General features: G+C 43.7%; 1 protein-coding gene across 1 annotated transcript in view; it reads right to left on the bottom strand.

Moving 5' to 3' along the window:
* Positions 1–12,855, bottom strand: part of LOC5507831 (serine-protein kinase ATM) — a 66,928-nt gene that overhangs the window by 1,203 nt on the left and 52,870 nt on the right. Inside the window, exons 61-68 of the mRNA XM_048721370.1 lie at positions 12,762–12,844; positions 7,560–7,700; positions 7,137–7,253; positions 6,186–6,350; positions 5,807–5,842; positions 5,095–5,215; positions 4,473–4,559; positions 3,764–3,942 (exon numbers count right to left, since the gene is read on the bottom strand). Coding sequence (XP_048577327.1) covers positions 3,764–3,942; positions 4,473–4,559; positions 5,095–5,215; positions 5,807–5,842; positions 6,186–6,350; positions 7,137–7,253; positions 7,560–7,700; positions 12,762–12,844 — 929 coding nt within the window. The remainder of the gene's footprint in view (positions 1–3,763; positions 3,943–4,472; positions 4,560–5,094; positions 5,216–5,806; positions 5,843–6,185; positions 6,351–7,136; positions 7,254–7,559; positions 7,701–12,761; positions 12,845–12,855) is intronic.

Genomic DNA, 12,855 nt, shown 5'->3' with positions numbered 1-12,855 from the left:
TATGACAGTAAAATGACAGATACGACTAGCTGAAGGTGGCGCGCGCTTGATTACCACACTGTTAAAATTTCTTGGACCAATTTGATATAAATTAGCAATTATCTTATTTTCATATCTATACTATATATATAATACTATATACTAGTCCATAGGAATGGACTGTTGACCACCTTTTACGAAAAAACGCCATTTCCACACATTGCCGGAGAGGAGGTGTGCAAAATGGTTTTTATTTCAAGATTTTACCGGATAGAAGGTTCTAACTCACGCGTTTTTGTAAGCGAGAGGATCACACTCGAAGGCGCCATTTTCAAGATTTCATAGAAGCACAAAAATAATTTATTTCCCGCAGCAAAAAGGACTAATGACCTTCAGATCTCCGTGTCTCACAAGAAAAACACACTAAAAGTTTACAGTAATAGCGGAGCCAGCGCGGCCGTAGGCCGCGGACGGAGCTCCATAGGTATAGAAATATGGTAACTATGCGACTTGGTTTTGTGTTAATTGCGCGGGTACCCTGTGGTATCACTCGCCAGTCAGTCAGCCGCGCAACTCCCAGGCCTCACTCGGCCCCGTAATGGCGGCTAAATACAAGCACGGAGCTAAAGTTCTTGTCATGCGTTGATTATTTCTTTTTGCTTCAAATTTTGTGACTTTAGGATAAAGTCAACTAGAGTAGATCTACTAACATTCATTCACGCCAAGATTTATGTAAAGATATGTCTGGTTTTAGCTAGTAAATTTAAGTAAGTAATAGTTCACATTAAAAAGCGAACACAACCACAAGAAAGCGACAAAAACAATGCAAGGTGAGTTTCGAACGACGATTTGTATTGTCTATTGAGGATATGACAGTTATTGGGCTTTTTGTCGTCCTTTTTGTTTGCTTTGAGAATGCGAGTACTTAAGTTAGTAATCAAATTATTTGAGCATAACACCTTTTGTTTTGACATACTTTGTTCTATCTTTATTTTTTATTCTGTTGAAATATTTCATAAAGGCTAACCAATATCGTGTTGCATTTGTCATATACTGGTAAAGAAGACCGTTCTTGTCTTTATATCCTGTGCTCTTAGTCCAAGGAAGATACATATCCTTAGAAGATACAGCAACATTTTCAACTTAAGCTTACAAGAGAGATTTTCCTTACCGAGGATAAAAACAAAACAAAATTCAACCCCTATTGCCAATATGTATTGTTATTGTCTGCATTTTACATCTCATGTGTTTATTATTTGTTTTCAAATATTTGTGGAAATTAGTCAGATTATAAATGTCTTGATGAAAAGATTGTTTTGAAAGAACTGTCACTCTTTTATGAACCAGGGACTACCTGAGGGCCAAGATGAATGCTAAAGACTGGAAGACATGAGAATTGAAAACCATGTCTTGAAAGATAACAGTAGGGAGTTCTTATTCACCAGTCATTTGATACCCCCACACACATGGTCCCAGGAAAGGGTGTTGGATTAGACTTTAATAAAAGTCTGTTTCCAAGTTAAGAGTCAAAAACAGTCAATACCACCACCCCTATTGATATATTCTGGTTAAAAAGTAATCTAAAATCCCACATTAACCCCTGACTTCCCCAGGACCATAAGGGAGGGGACTCAAATGACTAGGGCATTACTATGTGATTCAGCAGTACACGCTCAATAGGTTTTTTTAGAACAAGATACTTATATTATATAAAACTTAAAACATAATTTTGCTTTTTAAATAATAAATCTGTAACGGAAACAGTTTTCTATTAACCTAAAGATAATGGGAAAGGGGATATTTTAGGAAAGTACTGAATATAATTATCACATTATTGTTATTATATTTTCTTTTCAAGTCTCTTTTCCATTACATTTATTTTAAAGGTTTAGATTTATTTCATTGGAATGGTTGGATCCAGGGTTTCTAAAAACACCAAAATATAATGCATTACTGGATGTATATTTGTAGATATTAATTCCCATGGGGATGGAAAATCACCACTTAAAATGGTACATTAAAACTTCAGCATTGCATCTTATCTAAAATTATTCTATCTTTAAAATCCTGTTTCATCCATTATTTGTTCTTCGCAAGGACAAAGCTTGTCAGAATGTAGCTTTACAAATGTACATTAATGGAACTTTTATTAAGGGAAGGGTGTTGTAGGGCAAGATACTTAAACTTTATAACACTAGCAACAACCTTGTTCTTTTTCAATAATAGAATTCTTTTCACATAGCTTGGATAGCATAGACATGGTCCTTTAGAGGCCTGTGGTGGTGAAAGGGTTAAGATAATGGAAAGGGGAAATGTCAAGAAATGCTCAATCAAATTATTTTCATTACTGTTATATTTTTTTCAACAAACCTTTCAAGTTGAGTCAATTCCCTTTATATCTCCTCTCCCGTCGACTGTTTTTTAGTCAATTGACATTCTTTGCTTCCTCTCTACCCCAAACATAGATCAATGAAAGGGTTTGGTTTGAAATTAGAAGTTAGCATTTTAGCACTGTCAGTGATGCCTTAGATGTTTTTTTTAGGATTTGCTTCCAAAATCAATCTGTTTTTTCTTCATTGCATTCATTTTGGAGTAGGCCACCAACAACAAGGCCACTAAATGGTAAAGGGTGGGTGCACCAATATGTAATGCATGAAAGGAGATATATTTTTGGATTTTAATTTCCAGACATTTTTCTGAATATTCGGTCCAATGAAGGAGAGAATCGCCTCTAAATCAATACATAAAAATTACAGTATGGCATCTAAACAGTCTAAATATATTATTTCAAATCTTTGGAATGCAGTTACATCCATGACATATTCTGCACAAGGGAAAAGCTTGTCGGAGTATTGTTTTGATTTTAAAAAAATATTAATAATGGAACTTCTATGAAGGGACATAAGAATTTACCATTAGACTCTTGACAACTTTGACAGCCATATTCACACCAGGAATTGTGTTTGTTAACTTTGATATACTGCATAATTTAAATTATTGAATAAGGCCTGGATCCATTTGGTTGGTACAATAAATAAATCTCAGTAAAGAGCAGATCCCCCCAAAATACCTCAATCAGTCAACACAGAAGGTGTTTAATGCCGGCTCCGCTTTTAGGCAGTGCCTAAATCTATATATTAAGTCTATCTCCAAAAATATCGTATCGTAGAGGAGAAATCTTATCCGAGACAACTTCGGAAGATGTGTAAACAAACCTTAGAGCACGCGGAAAATAAAGTCTGAAAAAGAACTCGAATACTTGCCGTAGTTTCATTGCATAGATAGATTAATTGTAGCTAAAAACACAACCGTCTTTTTATCGTTATTTTGAAAGGCATTATTCCTACCTCGAAAAGAAAGTAGATCCTTTAGCTCCTTCGCGCATAAACAAAACGGTTCGCAAACAAGAAAACGGAAGAAAAGAGCTTTTATCTACAACTGCAAGACTTTTGACTTTTTAAGAACTTCAATTCAATCCGCTTCTAGCGCTTCTTGTGGCGTCATCAGTCCTTACCTCGAGTATGTTGACTAGCGCTTTTTGTGACGTCATCAGTCCTTACCTCGAGTATGGTGACTAGCGCTTCGTGTGACGTCATCAGTCCTTACCTCGAGTATGGTGACTAGCGCTTCGTGTGACGTCATCGGTCCTTACCTCGAGTATGGTGACTAGCGCTTCTTGTGACTTTATCAGTCCCTTCCTCGAGTATTGCGACTAGCGTTTTGTGTGACGTCATCAGTTCTTACCTCGAGTATGGTGACTTCGTTTTACGTCATCAGTGCTTACCTCGAGTATGGTGACTAGCGCTTCTTGTGACGTCCTCATGACTGCCATCGTCTTCTCGCAGCACCGCCTGAACACACCCTCCACCCCTGTCACGCCCATCCCATCCACAAGATCCCGCGTCAGTCGAAACGGTACCGTCTCTGGCGTGGGCAAGACCTTTCCCTGCTCAAAAGCAACTCCTATAAAACAAGGAATAGAAAGGCTAATTTTAAGGACGTTCTAACACTAAGGCAAACTACAAACGGGTCTAGTGTGGGGCTACGCTGTTTATGCAAATTGCATTCCAAAGGTGCCATTTTCCAGCTGCTATGTCCTGATCATCAAGAAAACAACATCTCTTTACAGAGAGGCAAAGCTTTATATACACGAAGGATTACAACAAAAAAGAGAGAAAATATGCATGTTTCATGGTTAGGATAATGGACCCTGGAAAAATGAATCCAAACAATACGGATCACGTGGGTGGTTTTGGGTGGGAAATTCAAGCTAAACACAGAAATGCCCTTCTTTACAAAGAAACATTCCGGCTTTTCCCTAAGAACTGAATCAGTTTTTTTTTGCTGTTATTTTGTCCCTAAAAGCCTGAGCGTGCGTGAGCTAGCCACCCAAAAATCAGGGGATCTGTTAGTGAAAGTCGCTATATCCTTTCTCAAAAAAGCAAAGATAGGGTGTGCGGGATTACGTGATTATAATGTTGCGGGTGGCTCACCTAAATCAATGTGAACGAGCTCTGCAGAGTTACAATCGACGAGTATGTTCTGCACATGGCGGTCCCCGAGACCGACAATGTATCCAACTGAAACAAATAAAACACAAATTGCTACATGACAGACAAAGGGACGGACGGCCTTTCCTAAAATAAGCAAATCTATTTTTTACGGAGTCTATTGAACGGACTCTCCGCTGATCTGATGATAATTCACGGGTCATTTTCAGAAGTCATGGCGGAAATTAATTGCTATTACTATAATGAGATTATGTTTTTAATAGGAAATGCTTTCCATTTGTGCACATCAAACCTTTATACCCCACCTCCTTTGCCTCGGACACCCTCCCTTTCAATGTTGTCAGGAAGACACCTGGAACATTAGTCATCAACATTGAATGGGGGGAGGGAGGGAATTTATGCGACTACACTTAAATTTAATTCTCTGATGGCGTATACGGCTGTGAAGCTTGTAAAGTGTAACGATCTTTCAACAATTGTAAAAAAACAAAACAAACAAAAAACAAGCAAACAAACGCCCCCCCCCCCAAAAAAAAAATAAAACAAAAAAAAAACCTTCAAAAGAAAAAAATCGAGCCAGGTCCCTTCGGCGGAGCAGACTTACCGATAGAGGACGTGGCACAACTCCGAGTGTAGGCGAGCCTTCGCTCAAACCATTCAGCGGGGTCTACAAACTTTTCCAAGAAAAAGTGTCGAAAAACGGGTTTGAAGTGATCCATAACTTCCTGCAAAATAAAAGAAAATGAATTTGTAAAAGTAAAACATGCGGTACAACTGGAGTCCCGACATGAATAGCGATACTACTGTAGTACCGACATGCATAGCGATACATCTCTAGTCCCGACATGCATAACGGTACTACTGTGGTACCGACATGCATAGTGTTACTGATGTTACCTAGTCCCGACATGCATAGCGATACAACTAGTCCCGACATGCATAGCGGTATTACTGTAGTCCCGACATGCATAGCGATACTACTGTAGTCCCGACATGCATAGCGATATAACTGTAGTCCCGACATGCATAGCGAAACAACTGTAGTACCGATATGCATTCTGCGTGTAATAACGCGATCCAGTAAGACATGGTCAGACGCGAAATTTTAACAACTTTTATACAAAACGTATAAAATATCAAAGCTTTTAAGTTATTTTTTTTCCTCATATCAGTTCATTAAACCAAATGTGTTGTTGACGCTAAACCTTTTCTAGAACACGAATGGCGAAAATGAAATGTAAGGTTGGGGTTGTCTTATCATAATAGCGGAGCCTCGTACTTAACGTTTTTCTAAAGGATATGACACAAGGGGTTACCTTGAATACTCCTTCCTTTGTCTTTCGGCTTCCATCCTAACAACAAAGAAACAATGTCGACAACCTTACATACAAGTTACATAATAATTCATTACCAAATCATTGCGGTGATGATGATTATGATGATTTGGATGATTATGATGGGGAAGATGATGAGGATGGTGATGATGATGATAATGATGGTGTTGATGATGATAGTGATGATTATCTGATGATGGTGGTGATGATTATTTGATGATGGTGGTGGTGACGATGGTGATGAATATTTGATGATGATGGTGGTGATGATTATTTGATGGTGGGAGAAGGGAAGGGAGAAAAAGAAAATATGATAGTAATCATAATAATGGCTACTTCCGATCAAAATATAATTTCTCACCACACTGGCCATCTTTCTGCGGCAGTCCATGGGTGACCAGTCACGTGGGTTGTACCTCTGATGAGCACCAGTGTTATGCCCAGGACTCCCGATCAGATACTCGCCGAGGGGCATGGTACCCTCACACCACTCCAGCATTCCGCTGCGCTGGGATAATGGTATCACCTGCAAAAGTTCACGTGTCACGGTCCACAATAGGGAACTTAGAGTAAACTTCCTCCGAACGACGGACGACAACCGGAAGTTTAACGTTTTCCTTGTTTGTAAAGTTTTTGCTTCAGCCCAATGAAAGCAAACGTATCTGCTCGACAACACAGTCTTACATATGGAACTTACTTGCGTTGCGTTAGTGTTAAACACAAAATCCCAGACAGAAAGAAAGCCGGGCAACTGCACTAGGCGAGAGATGGCAAGAATCTGATACTGGCGGAACAGAAAATCCCAAGAAAATGCAGCGTCGCGATACATCGGCTATAAGACTAGCAATGCTGGCGCTAAAGCACCATAAAGTGGAGTGAAAAATCGGCAAACATTTCCCTTGTCTTGTGGTCAAGGACAGGGATAAGGCCAAGATTAAACGGAGTTCCAGAGTCGATCCGTTCTGGTTCGGTTGAGGTTTTACTATTCCACAGTGGGGCTTCTCATTTATCCAATTTCGTGCGCAAAAAACGGCGCGCTAACGTCGCATTACCCGTTGAACTTTTCTAGAGCAGAACTATAGTGCGATCCTGGCACACCGTTTAATGGAGCTCTAATATTTCGGGACTTTGGGAAGTACCTCACTTAACAGAGGTACCACTGTAGAAAAGTTTTTTTTTTTAAGACCATTCTTCAGCTTTTCAAATTGGCCAAATTTTGTGCTATATTTTAAGATAAGGTAAACAGTTTTGAATAAAAAATTGTATACATTATATACCTGTATATTTATTTTGGCATTTATTTATCATTTACCTTATAAGTCCTGACTCTTAGTTTACGTTTTCTGGTCTCTGTGTTGTTTGCGAGAAGTTGATTCACCATCCCGAAGACCTGCTCCATAACTGCGTCCTGTCGCAAGTCATCGCGACCCTGAACGCCGTGTAAATAGCACAAATAAGAAAACAAACCCTAACCGCATTTTGCCACAAGCCATTGCGACCTTAAATGCGGTGTAAATAATAATACAACAAAGAAAACAAACCGTAACAGCGTTTTGCCGCAAAATATCGCGAACCTAAACGCTGTGTAAATAGTACAGCAAAGAAAACAAACCGTAACCGCGTCTTGCCGCAAGTCATAGCGACCGTATACGCCCAGTTAATAGTGAAAATACAAAATCGAACGCTAGCCACAAACAAACAAACAAATCATTGCGATACTTCATACACCACTCACTTTAACAAGTTGTCGTCGCTTGACTCCGTCTGACCCTACGCACGCAATGATCTTCGGGAGATTTACCCCGCCTGCCAGACTGAACGTGGGCATAAAGCGATCCACATAGACGATCTCCTCGTACCGACACAGAGGGTCGACCTGGGGGGATACAGAACTTAGGGACTACACCCTAACCACTAGTTATACTGCACAGAGGGTCGACCTGGGGGGATACAGAACTTAGGGACTACACCCTAACCACTAGTTATACTGCACAGAGGGTCGGCCTGGGGGAATACAGAACTTAGGGACTACACCATAACCACTAGTTATACTGCACAGAGGGTCAACCTGGGGGGATACAGAACTTACGGACTACACCCTAACCACTAGTTATACTGCACAAAGGGTCGACCTGGGGGGATACAGAACTTAGGGACTACACCCTAACCACTAGTTATACTGCACAGAGGGTCGGCCTGGGGGGATACAGAACTTAGGGACTACACCCTAACCACTAGTTATACTGCACAGAGGGTCGACCTGGGGGGATACAGAACTTAGGGACTACACAATAACCACTAGTTATACTGCACAGAGGGTCGACCTGGGGGATACAGAACTTAGGGACTACACCCTAACCACTAGTTATACTGCACAGAGGGTCGGCCTGGGGGGATACAGAACTTAGGGACTACACCATAACCACTAGTTATACTGCACAGAGGGTCAACCTGGGGGGATACAGAACTTACGGACTACACCCTAACCACTAGTTATACTGCACAAAGGGTCGACCTGGGGGGATACAGAACTTAGGGACTACACCCTAACCACTAGTTATACTGCACAGAGGGTCGGCCTGGGGGGATACAGAACTTAGGGACTACACCATAACCACTAGTTATACTGCACAGAGGGTCAACCTGGGGGGATACAGAACTTACGGACTACACCCTAACCACTAGTTATACTGCACAGAGGGTCAACCTGGGGGGATACAGAACTTAGAGACTACACCCTAACCACTAGTTATACTGCACAGAGGGTCGACCTGGGGGAATACAGAACTTAGGGACTACACCATAACCACTAGTTATACTGCACAGAGGGTCGGCCTGGGGGGATACAGAACTTAGGGACTACACCATAACCACTAGTTATACTGCACAGAGGGTCGACCTGGGGGGATACAGAACTTAGGGACTACACCCTAACCACTAGTTATACTGCACAGAGGGTCGGCCTGGGGGGATACAGAACTTAGGGACTACACCTTAACCACTAGTTATACTGCACAGAGGGTCGACCTGGGGGGATACAGAACTTAGGGACTACACCCTAACCACTAGTTATACTGCACAGAGGGTCGACCTGGGGGGATACAGAACTTAGGGACTACACCCTAACCACTAGTTATACTGCACAGAGGGTCGACCTGGGGGGATACAGAACTTAGGGACTACACCATAACCACTAGTTATACTGCACAGAGGGTCGACCTGGGGGGATACAGAACTTAGGGACTACACCATAACCACTAGTTATACTGCACAGAGGGTCGGCCTGGGGGGATACAGAACTTAGGGACTACACCCGAACCACTAGTTATACTGCACAGAGAGTCGACCTGGGGGGATACAGAACTTAGGGACTACACCCGAACCACTAGTTATACTGCACAGAGGGTCGACATGGGGGGATACAGAACTTAGGGACTACACCCTAACCACTAGTTATACTGCACAGAGGGTCGACCTGGGGGGATACAGAACTTAGGGACTACACAATAACCACTAGTTATACTGCACAGAGGGTCGACCTGGGGGATACAGAACTTAGGGACTACACCCTAACCACTAGTTATACTGCACAGAGGGTCGGCCTGGGGGGATACAGAACTTAGGGACTACACCATAACCACTAGTTATACTGCACAGAGGGTCAAACAGAGGGTCAACCTGGGGGGATACAGAACTTACGGACTACACCCTAACCACTAGTTATACTGCACAAAGGGTCGACCTGAGGGGATACAGAACTTAGGGACTACACCCTAACCACTAGTTATACTGCACAGAGGGTCGGCCTGGGGAGATACAGAACTTAGGGACTACACCATAACCACTAGTTATACTGCACAGAGGGTCAACCTGGGGGGATACAGAACTTACGGACTACACCCTAACCACTGGTTATACTGCACAGAGGGTCAACCTGGGGGGATACAGAACTTAGAGACTACACCCTAACCACTAGTTATACTGCACAGAGGGTCGACCTGGGGGAATACAGAACTTAGGGACTACACCATAACCACTAGTTATACTGCACAGAGGGTCGGCCTGGGGGGATACAGAACTTAGGGACTACACCATAACCACTAGTTATACTGCACAGAGGGTCGACCTGGGGGGATACAGAACTTAGGGACTACACCCTAACCACTAGTTATACTGCACAGAGGGTCGGCCTGGGGGGATACAGAACTTAGGGACTACACAATAACCACTAGTTATACTGCACAGAGGGTCGGCCTGGGGGGATACAGAACTTAGGGACTACACCCTAACCACTAGTTATACTGCACAGAGGGTCGACCTGGGGGGATACAGAACTTAGGGACTACACCCTAACCACTAGTTATACTGCACAGAGGGTCGACCTGGGGGGATACAGAACTTAGGGACTACACCATAACCACTAGTTATACTGCACAGAGGGTCGACCTGGGGGGATACAGAACTTAGGGACTACACCCTAACCACTAGTTATACTGCACAGAGGGTCGACCTGGGGGGATACAGAACTTAGGGACTACACCATAACCACTAGTTATACTGCACAGAGGGTCGACCTGGGGGGATACAGAACTTAGGGACTACACCATAACCACTAGTTATACTGCACAGAGGGTCGGCCTGGGGGGATACAGAACTTAGGGACTACACCATAACCACTAGTTATACTGCACAGAGGGTCGACATGGGGGGATACAGAACTTACGGACTACACCATAACCACTAGTTATACTGCACAGAGGGTCGGCCTGGGGGGATACAGAACTTAGGGACTACACCATAACCACTAGTTATACTGCACAGAGGGTCGACCTGGGGGGATACAGAACTTAGGGACTACACCATAACGACTAGTTATACTGCACAGAGGGTCGACCTGGGGGGATACAGAACTTAGGGACTACACCATAACCACTAGTTATACTGCACAGAGGGTCGACCTGGGGGGATACAGAACTTAGGGACTACACCCGAACCACTAGTTATACTGCACAGAGGGTCGACATGGGGGGATACAGAACTTAGGGACTACACCATAACCACTAGTTATACTGCACAGAGGGTCGACATGGGGGGATACAGAACTTACGGACTACACCATAACCACTAGTTATACTGCACAGAGGGTCGGCCTGGGGGGATACAGAACTTAGGGACTACACCATAACCACTAGTTATACTGCACAGAGGGTCGACCTGGGGGGATACAGAACTTAGGGACTACACCATAACCACTAGTTATACTGCACAGAGGGTCGACCTGGGGGGATACAGAACTTAGGGACTACACCCTAACCACTAGTTATACTGCACAGAGGGTCGGCCTGGGGGGATACAGAACTTAGGGACTACACCCTAACCACTAGTTATACTGCACAGAGGGTCGACCTGGGGGGATACAGAACTTAGGGACTACACCCTAACCACTAGTTATACTGCACAGAGGGTCGACCTGGGGGGATACAGAACTTAGGGACTACACCCTAACCACTAGTTATACTGCACAGAGGGTCGACCTGGGGGGATACAGAACTTAGGGACTACACCATAACCACTAGTTATACTGCACAGAGGGTCGACCTGGGGGGATACAGAACTTAGGGACTACACCATAACCACTAGTTATACTGCACAGAGGGTCGGCCTGGGGGGATACAGAACTTAGGGACTACACCATAACCACTAGTTATACTGCACAGAGGGTCGACCTGGGGGGATACAGAACTTAGGGACTACACCCGAACCACTAGTTATACTGCACAGAGGGTCGACATGGGGGGATACAGAACTTAGGGACTACACCATAACCACTAGTTATACTGCACAGAGGGTCGACATGGGGGGATACAGAACTTAGGGACTACACCATAACCACTAGTTATACTGCACAGAGGGTCGGCCTGGGGGGATACAGAACTTAGGGACTACACCATAACCACTAGTTATACTGCACAGAGGGTCGACCTGGGGGGATACAGAACTTAGGGACTACACCATAACGACTAGTTATACTGCACAGAGGGTCGACCTGGGGGGATACAGAACTTAGGGACTACACCCTAACCACTAGTTATACTGCACAGAGGGTCGGCCTGGGGGGATACAGAACTTAGGGACTACACCCTAACCACTAGTTATACTGCACAGAGGGTCGGCCTGAGGGATACAGAACTTAGGGACTACACCCTAACCACTAGTTATACTGCACAGAGGGTCGGCCTGGGGGGATACAGAACTTAGGGACTACACCCTAACCACTAGTTATACTGCACAGAGGGTCGACCTGGGGGGATACAGAACTTAGGGACTACACCCTAACCACTAGTTATACTGCACAGAGGGTCGACCTGGGGGATACAGAACTTAGGGACTACACAATAACCACTAGTTATACTGCACAGAGGGTCGACCTGGGGGATACAGAACTTAGGGACTACACAATAACCACTAGTTATACTGCACAGAGGGTCGACCTGGGGGATACAGAACTTAGGGACTACACAATAACCACTAGTTATACTGCACAGAGGGTCGACCTGGGGTATACAGAACTTAGGGACTACACAATAACCACTAGTTATACTGCACAGAGGGTCGACCTGGGGGATACAGAACTTAGGGACTACACAATAACCACTAGTTATACTGCACAGAGGGTCGACCTGGGGGGATACAGAACTTAGGGACTACACCCGAACCACTAGTTATACTGCACAGAGGGTCGACCTGGGGGGATACAGAACTTAGGGACTACACCCTAACCACTAGTTATACTGCACAGAGGGTCGGTAACCGGTAAAGTATTCAAATAGATCGTTATAAAATGTGCCCACTGGATATAACAACCCCAGTAAACGATCTCATAGCAGAAAAAAGCTGTACTTATAATTTCCCCACTGGATATCACGACCACCCGAACCTTAATGTCTGATGTTGGTACTGCCACATGGCGCAGGTTATTCATTTTCTTGATGGCCAGAGTATCCTTGATATCAAACGGGCCTAAACAGAAA

Source organism: Nematostella vectensis, chromosome 14 (assembly GCF_932526225.1).
Source record: "Nematostella vectensis chromosome 14, jaNemVect1.1, whole genome shotgun sequence".
NCBI classification, from domain to species: Eukaryota; Metazoa; Cnidaria; class Anthozoa; order Actiniaria; family Edwardsiidae; genus Nematostella; species Nematostella vectensis.
Note: the sequence above shows the minus strand (reverse complement) of the source record. Positions and strands in the feature narration are given on the sequence as shown.